At 42.1% G+C, this 18,691-nt stretch overlaps 1 protein-coding gene across 8 annotated transcripts in view; it reads left to right on the forward strand.

Moving 5' to 3' along the window:
- Positions 1–18,691, forward strand: part of LOC143482596 (guanylate-binding protein 3-like) — a 70,498-nt gene that overhangs the window by 43,759 nt on the left and 8,048 nt on the right. Inside the window, exons 1-8 of one of the 8 annotated variants that reach the window (XM_076980981.1) lie at positions 10,076–10,109; positions 10,447–10,637; positions 11,132–11,148; positions 11,265–11,305; positions 12,695–12,873; positions 16,754–16,881; positions 17,203–17,312; positions 17,691–17,884. In XM_076980981.1, the coding sequence (XP_076837096.1) occupies positions 12,699–12,873; positions 16,754–16,881; positions 17,203–17,312; positions 17,691–17,884 (607 nt within the window). In that variant the 5' untranslated portion in view covers positions 10,076–10,109; positions 10,447–10,637; positions 11,132–11,148; positions 11,265–11,305; positions 12,695–12,698. Of the gene's footprint in view, positions 1–10,075; positions 10,110–10,446; positions 10,638–10,990; positions 11,149–11,264; positions 11,306–12,694; positions 12,874–16,753; positions 16,882–17,202; positions 17,313–17,690; positions 17,885–18,691 lie in introns of those variants that run through there. The other 7 variants (XM_076980982.1, XM_076980987.1, XM_076980986.1 and 4 more) reach the window with 7 other exon arrangements.

Consider the following 18,691-nt stretch of genomic DNA (forward strand, 5'->3'; position numbering starts at 1 on the left):
TTGAAAGTTGTCCAATACATTTGTTGACACATTTGAGTGAAGGTGCATAAGTGAGGGGGGGAAAATTTGGACGGTCACCCTTGATAGTTTTGTCGATGGGGGAATAAGGTGTGGGGTAGTTTTTCAGGAGCTGGGCTTGTCCCCTTAGTTCCATATCGTAATTTGGAATAATTTCAAGTTGTATTTCAATATGTAGTTACATAGATACAGTTTATTGGTTTGAGCCAGCTGGACACTCAAGTCGAGGTTGCCATCACTAAGTGATGGGCAAGTGATGCCTCATGAAACACTGAGTCTTTCCTAACAATTGTGCCAAAAAAGATTGGAAGCTTCAAAGCTTCAGTGACGGTGACATCTGGTGGACAACTGAAGCCATTGCAACCTCTAAAGAGCATCACTGAAGCAATAGCACTGTTTCAATCCTATCACAGCAATAAAAGTTCAGAAAAGTCTGAGTGGTCATTCAAGTGTTTTCTTCATTTATATCAATCCATTAAAATGTATTTATATAGTGCTTTCTACAACAGTTATCGCAAAGCAGCTTTAAGTGTCCGAGTCCAAGCCCCAGTGAGCAAGCCAAGGGCGACAGTGGCAAGGAAAAACTCCCTAAGTGCATGAGGAAGAAACCTTGAGAGGAAGTAAGACTCAGGGGGGAAACCATAACAACAATTATACATAAGATACATAAACAAAGAAAAGATTGGAATAATAAATATTTCTCATCTTTGTGTATATTTACATACATGCATTCATGTGAACTAATAAGAAGCCAGCACCCTGTGATCTTAGTGGATGTGGGGAGATAAGTTCCTGGAGGTAATCAGGAGCAAGCCCGTGCAGTGCTTTATAAGTCAGTAGAAGAATTTAAAAATCAAAACAGAATTTAACTGGGAGCCAATGCAGGGCTGATAGGACTGACCTGATATGATCGAATTTTCTTGTTCTGGTCAAAACTCTGGCTGCGGCATTTTGAACTATTTGAAGTTTTATTTAGATTCCTATTTGAGCATCCTGACAGTAATGAGTTACAGTAGTCAAATCTGGAGCTAACAAAGGCGTGTACCAATTTTTCTGGATCATGCTGTGATAATGCATTTCTTAGCTTGGCAATGTTGTGGAGATGTAGAAATGCTATCCTAGTAGTATTATCTATGTATTCAGGGCCAGAGTGGGCCACTTTTTCAGCCCGGGAGTTTCATGCGCAAATCCGGCCCAAAATTATTTTTCCATCCCAATCGGCCCAAACTAGAGATCGACATGAGCCGGCCCATCAGGAATCCTCCCGAATCTCCCGATTAGCCACTCTGGCTCTGTATTTATCAAATGATAGGTCATAGTCGAGACACTGAGATTTTTGGCTACTGAGCCAGGTGTAATGGGGTAGTCTGCCAGATTTAGCATTAAATCTGGTAGTTTCTGTCTTGCGGCCTTTGGGCCCAGAAGGAGAACCTCTGTTTTGTCACTATTAAGGTGGAGGAAGTTTAGCGACATCCAGCATTTAACATCTTATGCAGGCCTCAATTTTTCCTAAACAGTGTTTGTCATTAGGTCTAGGAGCCATTTCTTATCTGCACGTATAGGTAGGTTTTTAGTGTAATTTTTTGATTTACTCACTTGGGGGAGCACTTTAGGTCACAGGTATAAAGGCAGGTGCCTGTGATGAGTAATTAGGACGGTTTGGACTGGGGAACACACGGTTCTTACCGTAGCCGTGGGGAACCAGCCAAGACAGCACATTTTTAATGCACTCAACAGCACTAAGGTGAACTAGTTTTTGTATTAACCATATTTTTTGTTGCAATAAAGAAGGAACAACCTCGAAGGATATTTTTGGGCTGGAACTTCACCTTTCTTTTATGGCTTTGAGTTTGAGAACACCTTCAGTCCAAGCCGAGGCTTACAGGGTAGCCTCCACATCGTAAGAACCTGCGTGGCTCATTAAATGGACGTACATCAAAGGTTGAGGATCTGCTAAGAACTACGCCCGCATGAATTGGAAGTTTGTAACCGTCATAGGAAATTGGATTACTTGCTTGTTGCGGTGCCTACTGGTGTTGATGATCTGCTGCGAGTGAGTAAACTTATGTCTATGAAAGATGAAGCTGCTTCCCATAAACTGGTGGGTGACACTATCTTTTTGAGACTGTTCGATGTGGACTTTGCAAAGATAAAAGGCGTAGTGGCATTGCCCAATTTTATTTTTATTCACCGTGCTGTTGCGTAAAAGTGCTGTGCTGTAGAGATCTCAACTGTTGTCAGCGTCACCTTCAAACAATTAATTTTAAAGGCTTACCTAGTGGGTTTGCGCTTGGTGTGTGCTTTGCGCAACATGACGGATAAGTCTGACAAGGCTACGGCCGCCGCTCCCACATCGGAGCGCGCCGACACACCAAAAAGTCCAGTTGAAGAATTAGAAAAACGTGTGAGAATGTTAACTACAAAGGGTTTTTTAATGGCATGCGAGAACCTACAGAAGAATCGGAAATCAAAGCTTAAGCAAGCAGGCAAAATAAAAGCAAAGATAAATGAGCTGCTTTCGGTAAAGGTTACTTCTCGCACGATCAGCCAAGTCAAGAGGAATTTGAGCGAATTTACCGCTCTGTGCAAGGAAGCTATAGAGATCCAGAATACTCTGTTAGAAATGCCAATGCCTGACTCTGAATACGAAACACAACGAAGCTGGTTAATAGAAAAAACTAAGGAAATTGAAAAATTCGAAAACGATGTGTGTCGATGGTTGGCGGATGCAGTTCCTATGACTGAATTGGAATGTGAAAACGTAGCACCAGAGGTAAGGCCAGAGGACAGCGTTTCGAACGTTTCAAGTAAAGGTTCCAGACACAAAAGCCAGCTGTCTGCATGTTCCAAATCCTCCCGCATCTCTTCAGTGCATATAAAAACAAAGGCTGAAAGGGCTGCTCTGTTAAAATCTGCTGCTGTCTTAAAAAGGATGCATGATTTGGATGCTGAGGAAGAAGTTCTGCAAATTGAGAGGGCAAGACTGAGGAGAAAAAAGGAACGGTTGGAAATGGAGGCAAAGTTGGAAGCTAATACAGCCAAGTTGTATGTCTTAGAAAATGGTGGTGGTGATGATGATGATGATGATGATGATGAGGGGGAGGGAGCCAATGCTATGAACGCCTATCTTCATGCACAGTTACAGTCATCTAATGTTCCTGTTTGGCACCCTAAGCCTGAGGTGTTCCACCAGGATAATGTAGCTTCACTGGTGGTGAGGCCTAAAGAGAAATGCATTTCATATGGGCTTAATAACCCTTTACCCACAGTGCAGATACCATCACGTAGACCGGCCGTATTGAGTGATAACTGTGGACCCAGGAGCCGCAATCCAGTCCCAGTGCAGCATCAGCTACCGCCATCTGCACGTATGAATCCATCTGCTCGGACACAGGCAAGCCATGCCGCGTCTTTTGGTAACCACCAGCTCCCTCATAACCATCTACCCACAGTGTATGATCTCATGCAGCGTCAGAATAACATCACGGCTCAGCTGGTTCATAATCAAGCTCTAGCCTCTCTTCCACCTAGAGTTATTACGGAGTTTGATGGACACCCATTGAAGTATGCCGCCTTTATCAGAGCTTTTGAACAGGCAATTGAAAGGAAAACTTCTGACAAAGAAGAGTGTCTGTACTACCTTGATCAGTACACAAGAGGGCAGCCAAGAGAGCTCGTTAGGAGCTGCTTTAACATGGCACCTGGTCAAGGCTACACCAGAGCGAAACCTTTATTAAAGGAGTACTTTGGTAATGAAATGAAGATTGCGGCAGCTTATATTGACAGGGCTGTGCAATGGCCTACGGTGAAACCTGATGATGTTAACGCCTTGCAGTCTTTGTCTGTCTTCCTAAGAGATTGCTGTAATGTAATGGAAGATCTGCAGTATCTGGAGGAGATGAACGTGCCATCCAACCTGCGCTTGATGATGATGAAGTTGCCGTACAAGATGAGGGAGAGATGGAGGGCGGTTGCATGTGACCTTCAGGAGAGGCGTGGCACAAGGGCCATGTTTGCTGATTTTGTGACTTTTATTGAACGTCGGGTGAAAATTATGTCTGACCCTCTCTTTGGAGATTTGCAGGGCACACCATCATACCACACCTCCCTTAAGTTCAAGGCCAGGCCTTCTGGAAGAGGGCATGTTACCGTTGCTGCTGTCGATGCTGCCCGACCATCAAATTCCTTTGCACCCCGACATCAGCGTAAGGGTCCACCTGTACAGAAGTATGACCATGGAGCATGCTTTGTGTGTAAAGGCCAACATTCAGTGCTAAAATGTTCTGCTCTTGAGCAAATGACACATAGAGAAAAACTTGATGCTGTAAAAGAAAATCGACTCTGCTTTCGCTGCCTCATGCCAGGTCATATGAGTAAGGCATGCGATAAGCCTCTAACTTGTGCTGTGTGTGCAAAGAGCCATCCGACTATTTTACATGTTGATTCTAAAACGCCACATGTTTCAGTTAGTAATGCTCTTGTGTCATTGCAGACATGTGCCCATACAGGGGCCGGGAATGATGAATGTGTCCTTTCCATTGTGCCTGTACGGGTGAAGGCAAAGTCTGGCAGTCACATCATCAACACCTATGCCTTCCTTGACCCTGGGAGGTCAGCCTCTTTCTGCACTGAGACACTCATGAGGAAGCTGAATCTCTCCGGTGTTAAAACTAACATTCTGCTTCGCACCCTAGGCCAAGAAAGAGTAGTTAGCACCTATTCACTTAAAGGCTTTCAGATTTCTGGCCTGAATGAAGAAACATTTCTGGATTTGCCTGAAGTGTTTACTCAAAAGGCCATGCCGGTAAGCAGGAAAAACATTCTTAGTCAAGAAGATCTGGAAGAGTGGGCTTATCTCAAGTACATTAATATTCCTAGTTTGGAGGCAGATGTCGAATTACTTATAGGTACCAATGCACAGAAGCTTATGGAACCCTGGGAAGTGATCAATAGCCAAGGGGAGGGGCCATATGCAATCAGGACCCTACTGGGGTGGGTCGTGAGTGGTCCATTGAGAGGCAGGGAAGATGAGGGCAGGTATGATTGTCCGGCTGTCACTGTCAATAGGATCTCAGTTACCAAGCTACAAGATTTGTTGATTGCTCAATACAATCAGGATTTCAATGAAGCTATAGCAGATGATTCCTCTTTGTCCAGGGAAGATCATAGGTTTATGCAAATTGTTGAGTCATCCATCCATCAGGATGAGGGTCACTACTGCTTTGACTTGCCTTTCAAGGTTGCCGAAGTTACGCTTCCAGACAATCGTTGTGTCGCAGAGCAGCGTCTCTTTAGTCTCCAAAGAAAGTTCAAAAGGAACAAAGAATTCCATCAAGAATACACTGAGTTCATGTCTGAAGTCATTGCGAGTGGTTATGCTGAGCCTGTGCCATGTCAACAGCTGAATAGGTCTGATGGCAGGCTTTGGTTTTTACCCCACCATGGGGTATACCATCCTAGGAAGAAAACTCTTAGGGTGGTTTTTGACTGTGCCTCTGTCTATCAAGGAATCTCACTCAATTCCCAGCTCCTGCAAGGTCCCTTGCTCACCAGTACTTTGCTTGGTGTACTCACCAGATTCAGAAAGGAATGTGTAGCGCTGATGGCAGACGTCCAAGCTATGTTCCATCAGGTGAGAGTGTCTCCAGAGTACACAGATTTTTTACGTTTTTTTGTGGTTTCCTGATGGTGACTTCACACTTGCGCCTATGCAGTACAGAATGAAGGTGCACCTTTTTGGAGCAGTGTCTTCACCTAGTTGTGCAAATTACGCATTGAGAAGAATTGTACAAGATTACAAAGATCACTTTGAACCATGCATTCTAAATACAATATTGCATAACTTTTATATGGATGATTGTTTGACTTCCGTGTCTTCAGAGGCAAAGGCTAGGAAGATGGTGAGTGAGCTGACCGCAGCATGTGCTAAAGGGGGGTTCCACTTGTCGAAGTGGACAAGCAACAGCAGTGAAGTCTTAGCCAGTATTCCAGATGCCCAGAGATCAAAGACCACTAGGGGACTTGATCTAGATCAAAAGGCAAATGCTGTTGAGACTGCTCTTGGCCTGCATTGGTGTATTGATGCTGATGTCCTGACTTTCAGGTTAGCCTTGGAAGAGCGCCCTCCCACACGACGTGGCATATTGTCTGTTGTGTCCTCTGTGTTTGACCCCTTAGGGTTTCTTGCGCCACTCACATTGCCAGTGAAGAGAATGCTGCAGGAGATGTGCAGGTTGAACATCTGCTGGGATGTCCATATACCCCAGGTCTTCTCTAAGCAGTGGTCCAACTGGCTTAAAAATCTGCATTATGTGGCTGAGTTTAAAGTGAATCGCTGCATGAAGCCCAACAACTTTGGGGAACCTACCTTTATGCAGCTACACCACTTCTCAGACGCCAGTGAGTATGGTTATGGGACCGTCACTTACCTCAGAATGGAGAACAAGGAGAACCAAGTGAGTCTTGCTTTCATCTTAGGAAAGGCCAGAGTAGCCCCTTTAAAGCAAACAACCATTCCCCGTCTTGAATTGACTGCTGCTGTTTTAGCTGTCCGCCTTGACAAGATGCTGAGAAGAGAATTTCAGCTTGACTTGCAGCCATCAGTGTTCTGGACAGATAGCACCACTGTTTTAAAGTATATTGCCAATGAGACCAGAAGATTTCATACATTTGTAGCCAATAGGGTGGCAGTTATTAGAGAATTGACCAGTGTTGCACAGTGGAGATACGTTGGCACAAAGTTGAACCCGGCAGATGAGGCATCCAGAGGGCTGAGTGCTGAAGAGTTCCTGGCCTGTGAGAGGTGGCTGAAGGGACCTCCATTTCTCTTGAAAGGGGAAGAGGAGTGGCCGGTTACCATTTCAGATCAGCCTATGGTCTTTTTGGAAGACCCTGAAGTGAAAAGGGAATCACTGCTGAGTGCCCTCGTAGTACAGGCACCACTGAATGCAACACAAATGTTTTTAAACTACTTTTCTGATTTTAAAAGATTAAAGAGATCTGCTGCTTGGATTCTTAAATTCAGAGGCATGCTTTTAACATCGTCACAAAAGAGAAAGTCCCTTAAACCTGAGCTCCAGAAAGAAAGAATAAAGGTCACTGGCGAATCATTAACAACAGCCGATCTGCAGAGGGCAGAAGAAGCCATTATTCGCTTCTATCAGCAAGAGAAATTTCCAGAGGAAATTGCTGCACTGCAAGAAGGAAGGTCTGTGAAACGCAACAGCGATCTCTATAAGCTCGACCCAGGGTTGCAAGATGGAATGCTGAGAGTTGGAGGTAGGCTCAGTAGGGCGGCAATGCCCGAAGAGGAGAAGCACCCTGTTATTCTGGCTAAAGATCAAAATGTATCTAAACTCATCTTGAAACATGTACACCAATGTCTTGGCCATGCAGGTCGTAATCACATGTTGTCCTTTCTCAGAAAGAAATATTGGATAACTCATGCAAACTCTGCTTGCAGGAAGGTCATTTTAGAATGTACAGAATGCCGGCGCATCCAGGGAAACATGGGGCAGCAGAAGATGGCTGACCTCCCAGAGGAACGAGTTGTCAGACCTGCCCGCTTTTACCAATGTAGGTGTGGATTATTTTGGCCCAGTGGAAGTGAAGAAAGGCCGAGGAAGAGTGAAGCGCTATGGTGTTTTGTTTACATGTCTGGCAAGTAGAGCAGTCCACCTTGAGGTAGCCTATGCTCTTGACACTGATTCATGTATCAACGCCATTAGGCGGTTCATGTGTCGAAGAGGTCAAATATCTCATTTAATTTCTGATAATGGCACAAACTTTATTGGAGCTGAGCGGGAGTTAAGGGAGGCCGTTTCAAAGTTGGACCACAGCAAGATCCAGCATGATCTTTTACAAAATGGGCTAACGTGGTCTTTTAACCCTCCAGCAGGCGCTCACCATGGCGGCGTTTGGGAGCGTTTGATCCGGCTTGTGAAGCGTGTCCTGGCCTCCACACTCAGACTTCAAACCCTGGACGATGAAGGCTTCCACACAGTTCTTTGTGAGATCGAAGCAATCTTGAATAGTCGACCAATCACGAAGGCCTCAGAAGATGTCAATGACTTGGAAGCTCTCACCCCTAACCACCTTCTCCTCCTGAAGACAAAGCCACTCCTACCCCCGGGGTTGTTCCAAAGGGATGACTTGTATCTGAAGAGAAGATGGCGACAGGTGCAATTTCTCTCTGACCTTTTCTGGAAACGCTGGGTGAGGGAGTACTTACCGCTGCTCCAGGAGAGACATAAGTGGATGAGGCCAAGGAGAAGCTTTGCCGTTGGCGACATCGTGGTTGTGATGGAGCCGTTGGCTCCAAGAGGGTCCTGGCAGATGGCACGAGTCACACAGACGTATCCAGACAAGAAAGGCCATGTGCGTTCAGTCCAGTTGAGAACAAAAACGGGGCAACTGGAAAGGCCAGTTACAAAGATATGCCTCTTGATGGAAGCCGAAGTCCCAAGTTCCAAGACCCAAGATGATGATATAGATGGTTGAGATGATGGGTAGACCTGGATGCTTGAGAAGATACTTAGTTTTAGGAACTAATTTAGTTTAGCTCTGCACAAATGGCTCCTTAGTTTAAATGGGTAATTGTGGTTTGATATTCTCTCACAATTAGGGGCCGGGGTGTAGGAGCCATTTCTTATCTGCACGTATAGGTAGGTTTTTAGTGTAATTTTTTGATTTACTCACTTGGGGGAGCACTTTAGGTCACAGGTATAAAGGCAGGTGCCTGTGATGAGTAATTAGGACGGTTTGGACTGGGGAACACACGGTTCTTACCGTAGCCGTGGGGAACCAGCCAAGACAGCACATTTTTAATGCACTCAACAGCACTAAGGTGAACTAGTTTTTGTATTAACCATATTTTTTGTTGCAATAAAGAAGGAACAACCTCGAAGGATATTTTTGGGCTGGAACTTCACCTTTCTTTTATGGCTTTGAGTTTGAGAACACCTTCAGTCCAAGCCGAGGCTTACAGGGTAGCCTCCACATTAGGTTTGGCTGATATGTAAAGTTGGGTGTTATCTGCATATCAGTGAAAGTTGACACCATGTTTGTTTATAACTATACCCAATGGTAGCATATATAATATAAATAATAGTAAGATGAAGCCTTGCAGGACATTTCCATATTTATACCAAATACTGACTATACTGCCATTACAATAAAATACTGCCCACCTCCTCCAACCATGCCAAAGTCCTGAAGCATATCACAACTTTTGTTTATATCGAAGTTCGTGTTTGTGTATGTTTTTTTAAAGTGCTGTTTGCTTAGCTTGAGTTCACCCCGGTATTTTCATCAAACGCGTGTGCGTGAGATGAAAACATTGCGTCCCAGTCAGGACACGATAATTTCAATAAACAATTTGTGTCAAGTTTGTTCTCAAAATGGCAGGGAAAAAATGCACAGCAAAACAAAAATATGAAGATGAACAGAGGATGTTCTTAACAGAGTAGGCAGTCGCCCGCCGCCCGAGGAGCAGTGACGGAGCCAAAGGGCGGGCAGGGGTGGCAATTGCCAACAGAGCCCGTGCCACCCCTAGTGCCACCCCACTGGAAATGGTAATTTTAAGAGAAAATATGTGTTTCCTTTCATTCATCATTTGTATATGGACCCCAATGATAAAGCCTTGGTCACCCTTTGGCCACCCCTTGAAAAAAAGTCTAGCTCCGCCACTGCCAAGGAGCAGTTGGGGTTAGGTGCCTTGCTCAAGGGCACCTCAGTCATGGCCTCAGGCCTGGGAATCGAACCCACGACCCTCCAGTCACAAGACCAGTTCCCTACCACCAGACCAGACTAATGTATAATTTCTGCTTTAATAATGGGAAGTATAAGGGGAGTATAATTTCAGCAGATGTTGTGGTGTTATTGCCAAAATTATACTCCCCTTATTAACCCCCCTCCTACCCCGTTGAACATAGAGACATGTGCTTTATATGTTATGACCCACGCATCCAAGAATAGAAACCGCGATTTTCATCTGCAGCGTCTATATGCGCGTGCACGCGAAGGGAGAAGAATTCTGCCGAGGAGTCCGAATCCAGCACAGCACCGCCCAGGAGTCTGGACCTTTACTGCTGGTAATGCGGGGGGTTTCCGAGAAATGACTTTGGAAACTGATACTAGGCTATATAGTGTGAAGCCAATGTATTTGGAGATCCAGAGCTAATTGATATTTCATTGCAATATGGTAGCTTTCTGTGTTAAAAAATATATTCATATAAGTCGGTGTAAAATTTGTGAGAATTCCCTGATTCTAGTGGTGTTGATTTTTAGCGATACCTGGTAAAAAAATCTTTTCTTTTTTTTTTTTACTTAACAGCATATTCTTTTCATGATTAAGCAACGATAATAATTGGAGTGCAGTGTAAATGTTTGAGTAATACACACTTTCTCTTTTGCTTTGCCTTTGCACAGCACGCTGTAAGAACATTTTCTGCAGGACAGCGAGCGGGTCCCTTTGATGTGGGAGGATCCGCCCAGCCGTCTGCACAGTTACTTCATGAGATACGGGGACAAACCACTGCAGAAACAGACACCGCTACGATTCACACTCAACACAGGAGCAGTACTGCGCTGTGCGGGACAAACGGGTCTACATATCAAAGGTGAATGTATAATCTGAGCCTTATCTGAGGCACATTGGTTTTACAATTGAAATGAGTCGAAATATACTACCTAATGGGTCGTTTTTGTTACGTTATAAATGTGTGTTGGCAATGCAATCATATTTTTCTCATGTTTATTTCTAATGTATGTACGTACAGTATAGGCGCAATTTGTGCTAAGTCATAATTTCAGTGTCCGTTCAAAATTGCAACGTTATAGAAACTTTATCTTTTACTTTCACAACATATGTAGTATAGTGCAATTCTGCGACCAAAGCTACGTAAACTACGCCGATGCGCTTTACAAACGCTACGTAAACTACGCCGGTGCGCTTTCTTTTCTCGTTTTGCTGCTGTCCGCGAGCCAAAAGATGACAGATCCTTAAGGGCACATCAGTCATGGCCTCAGGCCTGGGAATCGGTAAATTTGGTAAATTTGTGGTACATTTGTGAGAATTCTCTGATTCTAGTGGTGTTGCTTTTTCTTTTTAAAGGCACAAAGCGATACCTGGTAAATTCTGTTTTTTTACTTAACAGCATATCCTTTTCTTGATTAAGCAACGATAATAATTGGAGCGCAGTGTAAATGTTTGAGTATTACACACTTTCTCTTTTACTTTCCCTTAGCACAGCACGCTGTAAGGAACAAACGGGTCTACATATCTAAGGTGAATGTATAATCCGAGCCTTATCTGAGGCACATTGGTTTTACAATTGAAATGAGTCCTAATGGGTCGTTTTTGTTACGTTATAAATGTGTGTTTGTGTGTGTGTTGGCAATGCAATCATATTTTTTCTCATGTTTATTTATAATGTATGTACGTACAGTAATATAGGTGTAAGTCATAATTTCAGTGCCGTTTAAAAATGCTACGTTGTATAAACCTTATCTTTTACTTTCACTTTCACAACATATGTAGCCTACTGCATTTCTGCGACCAAAACAGGTGATACGCCGAGTTTTGTAACCGTCGAATTTTGTGACCACACGGGGCGCAATTTCCCAGTTTCTGTTCACTGGCACAAGCGCTTTACAAACGCTACGTAAACTACGCCGATTTGATTTACAAACGCTACGTAAACTACGCTGATGCGCTTTCTTTTCTCGTTTTGCTGCTGTCTGCGAGCCAAAAGATGACAGGTGCTTGTATTTACATTTTATCGTCTCTTAATTACATAAATGTACTTAAAGAAGAATGTTTCGTTACAGCATTTTATACATGCCGACATTTGATTATAGTCAGGTTAAGCTTACCATCTCTTCACTTCTGTAAAATAAAAAAATAAATAAAAATCATGAATGGGATGGACAGGTGAGCCTTTTTACAGGGGTCACCAATTCTGATGGCCGCCATCAGAACATGTGTCAAGTAACAATAGTACAATCTCCATGTACTATTGTTACTCGTCACATATTCTGATGGAGGCCATCAGAATTATTTTGTGGTGTTTCTGTCTCTAGTGAGTTGAAGTGGATCTTCTCTTCCAAAGCTTTTCATTGCATTGTTGATCTGTGTTAACCTGCATATGACAAAAAAAGAATTCAATACAATTAAATTCTATGTTGAATTTTACTCATTTTTTTCAATACACATTCTCACAGCTTTATGTTTACAGGTGCATCTGTAATAATCTGCAAAATATTTTATTATATTGTTGATTCCATCACACACCTACTAGTCCTGGGTTTTTCAGTAAATTTTCATCGAACATGTGTCATCAATTCAGCAGAACCTATAACTCAGTCATTATCAAAAACATTTTGAAATTTACATACAGTCTGCCTACCTATAGTGTTCACATAAACACTGCCCTAAAACAAACACTAACCGTAACCAATTGTTCAAACTTACTAATTTCTTATATGGCCCCTTGGTTCCAGAATCACTGCTTGCAGGTATATTTGTACATAATTTATGTTTTTCACCTAGGGAATGGTGTAGTGTGTAAATTTTTGCCTGTGTATGATCCTAACTTCTCCGTGATTACACTTAGTGTTGTTCTGAAATAAATCAGCTTTGTTGAATTGCATTATGTTGTGTTGATCAAACCTTTAGAGTCATGAAGGAGCCACTCTGTCTGATCGGTAGTGATTCTGAGGGACAGCTGTATGTTTTGAAAGAAGCTAAAGCAATTCTGGAGAAGATAACTCAGCCTGTGGTGGTGGTGTCTGTAGTGGGGCTGTACCGCACAGGGAAGTCTTACCTCATGAACCGTCTGGCAGGACAGCAAACAGGTAATAACATGCTTTCTGAAAAAAGCATTTTATATATGTATAAAACCTTTTATGTGCAGCACCCCAATCCTTGATATCCTTCCCCAGGTAGAATTATAATAGAGAGGGGGACTTAGGCTTGCCTTCAGTTAGAAATTTATAACACCCTATATGCTCACTATGCACCCTACATAGGGTCCTCAAATTAAGCCAAAGAATGAAGAGATGAAAATGTAAAAAAAAAAAAAACCTAGTTAGTAAAGTAATTAGTAAAGATAAAAAATGATGACCCATGTCTCTTTTTACCAGCAAAACCAATCAACTCGGGTTTACTCTGTCCTGTTACGACCCAGCCTAGGCTACCAGGTTGTAACAGAAAAAAGACACTTATCAAATGGTTCTAAGGTGGGAAACAACTTGAATTGTACTAAATCATATGCAGCAGCTATGACTACCTATAACCAATAAAATGAAACAAAATACCAGAACAAAAACCACACCAAACCGCACGCCCCCCCACCACAAAACGACAAAACCGGCAGGCAAACCTTTTTCAACGAACCTTTTTTCATGACGAAAACGAGACGATAACTAAATTAAAACTATACGAAGGGATAAAAACGATGACGAAATTAAAGGACATTTTCGTCAACGAATAAAAACGAGACGAAAATATTGTCCAGCGACGACATTCAATCAGACCTGATTTAGTTTTGTGAAAGGTAGGGATAAGTTAAGAAGAGATCCAACCGTAACTACTTTAGCGTACACGGAGAGGCGGGACAAACCGGGTAACCATCCAATCAGAACTAACGTCTTCACATCGCGCAGAACCCGTTAGGACAAAACCAGCGCGTGAACTGTGGTCACTCATGAAATTAAACTCGAAGTTAACTCGACAATGTCAGCAGGGAGAAAGATGAGCGGCGATATATGGACACATTTCTCCTTTGACTTTGAGAAAAACAAGATGCTGTGTAAACCATGAGGAATGATGATGTCGGGACAAATACAACAAATGAAACGACATCTGCGGGCTATGGCATTGTTTTACGGCGCCCAGTTTTATATAGAATGTAATATGCATTGTTCATAAACTCCATATGTTTTCAGGTAGAGCGGACCTACTGGTCATCAATGTTTTGTTATTGTTATGCTCAATAACTATAAGTTCAGGTCAATAGAGTTGTTTGGAAATTTGTTTTTGTATATATTGCACATACAAAAAATAATATTCTGTAACTGGTTAATAAATGTTTCATTTTGTGCAAGTGTATATAATGACTACTACACCATTTATATTTTAGTCAACTAAATTATTTTGATATTATTCGACTAAATTCCAATGATAATTAGTCGACTAAAACTAGACAATGACAAAAACAAATCAATGACTAAATTATGACTAAAACTAAATTACATTTTAGTCAAAAGACTAAGACTAAAACTAAATCCAAAATTGCTGTCAAAATTAACACTGGTCTCCGGTTTCCTCCCACAGTCCAAAAACATGGAGGTTAGGTAAATTGGCAATCCCAGACAAATTCTCCCTGAGTGTGTGTCTGTGTCTCTCCCTGAGTGTGTGTCTATGTCTCTCTCTGTTCAATAAAAACAAGTTGTTGTCTGAGTGTGTGTGCTTGTATGCTCAGTGGTGGATGGTGCTCTGTCACTAGGGTCTGTCCTCTCTCCCCTTCCTGCACCCCATTCAGTCCCCCAGGGGGCTGTGGATCCCGGTAGAGAGTATGCTGTGCGCAATTGGCTGCCGCTTCTCGCCGGTGTGTGATTGGTTGTCTGTGACGTAGCTGTGTTTACAATTGTAAAGCGCCTTGGGTATCCTGATAAGGCGCTATATAAATTGAAACATTCATTCATTCAAGTCAGCATTTTATAATCTTAAGAATATCCATAAGATCAGATTTCTTGACAAAAGCAGATCTTGAGAAACTCATTCATGCTTTTGTCTCCAGCAGGGTTGATTACTGTAATGGCCTCCCAATAGGGCTCCCAAAAAAGACAATCAAACAGCTACAGCTGATTCAAAATGCAGCTGCTAGAGTTCTCATTAGGAGCAAAAGAAGTGATAACATCACCCCCATTCTTAAGTTCATACACTGGCTACCATTACAATACAGGATAGACTTCAAGGTGTTATTACTGGCCTATAAATCACTTAATGGTGTAGGATCAGTGTATCTATCTGACATGCTGCAGAGCTATGAGCCAGGCAGAAATCGTAGGTCACTGGGAACTAATTAGTTCAAAGGTAAGCAGGCCCGTTGACAGTCTTGCTGGGGCCCAGGACAAGAAAGTTTCATTATTATTATTATTTTCAAAACGCCCAATCTTAACGTCTTTACGTTCTCTCATGTTTTGTCCTGGAATTACAAGAGGTTCGTATTTGTTAATGTAATACAAGAGAACTGTTCAGTCAGATAGCTATTTGTTGTGAAACGAAGTAGTTACAATTTCAAGCATTTTCAAGTACTTTAGCCTAAATTTCAGCACTTTTCAAACCTGGAACACAATGCAATATTAAAATTCGTCAGGTAAATGTTTTTCCTTTCTTTTCTGCACTCCAGATTTCTGTTTACTTTAACTATCCACCACTGTATTTCCCGCTGTTGGGTGGGTACCAGCCGGCTACGGTCGGTGCTGGATCAAACCATTTTTCAGTGGGAGGCGGGAGTGTATGCACTTAATGGAAAATATGCAGATAGGTAAAAAACATATATATTTTAGCCATTGAGCTTATTTTGAGTACAGAATTTTATATTAATAAAAGATTTCAAGAATTATAGACTTTAAAGAAAAAATAAATTGCTGGGCTCTTTGATGGGCCCCCCTGGCCCTGGGGCCCGGGACAACAAACCCGGTTGTCCCCCCCTGTCGACGGGGCTGAAGGTAAGAACTAAGTAAGGAGAGGCAGCATTTAGCTATTATGCTGTTTCTAAATGGAACCAGTTGTCCGAAGATACTAGAAGAGCTCCAACGTTAGATGTTTTTAAATACAAGGTAAAAACGTATATATTAGAACTGGCTTTTGGTTAGTGTGGGTACCGTAAACGTAGCCTATTTTAATTATTTTATTTATCTTTTACTTATTTTTATTTATTTTCTCAGTTTCCAGTTTTATTATCTTTATTTTTTATTATTTCTATTTGATTTCCTTTAAAATTTTGTTTTTTTTTATGTATTATGGGCAACATCATCCCAAGGTGATGTCACGGTAGAGCCCCTGACCCTTCCCCTTTGGGCGTGTGTTTATGTTGTCCACGTCTAGACATCTGCATCTGTGGATCTTCGTGGGTGTGGATGTGTCAGAGTATTCATCAGTCTCATCTGTGGCTTGTCTCGTGATCACTTGGGGCTTATGTGGTTTGTCTATTTAATGTGCGTTCATGCAGTGTTCCGTGCTCGTCTTTGTTCGAGTCGTTTCTGTGTGTGAATGTTTATGTTCCACATGCACTTTCTGCGCTCATTTGCATGTCATAAAGTGACGTTAGTGTGTGCAAGATCGAACTCTTGCCTCATCCTTCTCCCTGCGCCCAGCGTCACAGGTGATAGACCTTGGGTCGTAATAATCTTCTTTCTTTTCCTGTGTAAAGCACTTTGAATTGTGTATGAAAGGTGCTATATAAATAAAGTTGCCTTGCCTTGGGAATTCAAACATCCCTTTAGAACCAGTTAAAGTAACTAATATTCAAGTAACTAATGTTGAAGCAAATTTAACTAACTAAATTTGTCCCTTCTTATCCCCTTTGACCATTCCAGCCCTTGGGGAGCCAATAATAACACAAAGTTTAAACCATAAAATGTTTGGAGTAAATGTGATGACAGCACATTTCTCATACATCTCAAAAAATGGGATTTGATTCATAATAATTTCGCATGTTTGTTACAGGATTTTCTCTGGGCAACACCATTGAATCCAAAACGAAAGGCATCTGGATGTGGTGTGTACCACACCCCACTATATCAGATCACACCCTGGTGCTACTGGACACTGAAGGACTGGGGGATGTGGACAAGGTGAGCACAGCATTTTCATATCTGTGTCCTCTGTGGCAGCAGTATCTATAAACATTGCCCCTATTAATATTCTTAGCTCTTTTTTCTAATTCATATCATATTTTTGGTTTGCAAGTTGTGATATATTTGTCAGTACATTAACGCAAGGTATTGTAAAAAAAACAAATGACAGTTAACAGTAATAACATTAGGCCTGCTGAAAATCTTATTGCAGATAATTTCTGCAAAGCTCACATAAATATATATACTGACCATTCAAATTATGGTGTAGATACATAGTCCATCAAATGAATGGGAATGTGGTCCTCATTGGCTTTTTAGGGCGATGAAAAGCACGACACCTGGATCTTCTGTCTGGCTGTTCTGCTCAGCAGTACTCTGGTGTACAACAGCTTAGGAGTAATCGACAACATGGCACTTGAGAAGCTACAGTATCCTTCAACAAACCTCATATACTGTACCATGATGTAAAACGGGGTGGATGGGTGAGTAGAGACATGTATGTGGTCATTGGGTCAAGTTAGTCTGTAAAAGAAACAAAACCAGTACTGAAATAACACTGAATACAAATGTACAATTACAAGTAAACCACAGGTTAATGACCAGGAAACCAGGAACAGCTTAAACTAATTAGGTGAGGAGACTAGGAATAAACTATGTAGAAACATCTAGGAAATACAGAAAAACAAGAACATATTGAAACAGGAAATTATAGGGACTAAACAGTGGGGAACCATCACACATGACAACACACACATATGTGTAATGCACACAAGCACAGTTGTTCTCTTGAACAGTGTTCCCTGCAGTTATGTGTCAGAGCTGACTGAGAACATCAGGGTGAAAGCACACATGGGCAGAGATGAGAATGAATCTGCTGAGTTCATGCGTGTGTTCCCGTCCTTTATCTGGACCGTGCGAGACTTCACACTGATACTGGAGAAAGAAAACAAACCCATTACAGCTGACCAATACCTGGAGAGTGCATTGGTGCTCAAACCAGGTAAGTAAAGACAGGTGCTACTGGTTATAACACAGGTGATAACTGAGGGTGTACCACAACAAAAATGGTGTACAACAAATGAAGTATGAAATGGTGTACATTATACCTTTACAAGATCTAGCAGATCTGTCATTGAAATATCACATAATAATCTTTATATAGCACCTTTCATACATGCGACTCAAAGTGTATATATATAAATAAATTAGTGGTGGGACTTTAACGCATTCATTTCGATTAATTCATTACAGGGAAATTAACAAACTAAAAAAATTAACGCATTTTAATGCATTTTAACGCATTTAACACAAGACACTTTTGCACCGTGGAATGTTTCTCAGTGCACGAGTTCCAGGCATACAGATTATATGGACGCACAATAAGATAAGCATGATGGAGATGACTGAAGAGGCTACGCTGGTGGATGGGAAATTTAAATATAAGAAACTTCCAGATGGAAGTACAAACACAAATAGGGTGCATCTCAATTCAGGGGCTGCAGCCCACGAAGTGCGCATTTGTAGGCCGATTACGTCACTACGTCGCGCCGAAGGCTGTCCCAATTCGTGGGCTCCTTCTTATGTGGCCGACGAATGTAGCCTTCAAAACCCTGAAAACGAAGGATGCATCTGAGTATCCTTCGCGTCCCACCATATCCCAGGATTCATTGCTCTATGAACAATAAACAGGCGACATGGCGGAGTCTAGTGTACGGGTCGAAGAATTCGTTTTTAAATGTAGGTATTTTTTAAATATGGAAATTTATACTGCAATGAGATGCTAAATAACATGCCAATTATTAATGAT

This window comes from Brachyhypopomus gauderio, chromosome 19 (genome assembly GCF_052324685.1).
Source record: "Brachyhypopomus gauderio isolate BG-103 chromosome 19, BGAUD_0.2, whole genome shotgun sequence".
Classification (NCBI taxonomy): Eukaryota; Metazoa; Chordata; class Actinopteri; order Gymnotiformes; family Hypopomidae; genus Brachyhypopomus; species Brachyhypopomus gauderio.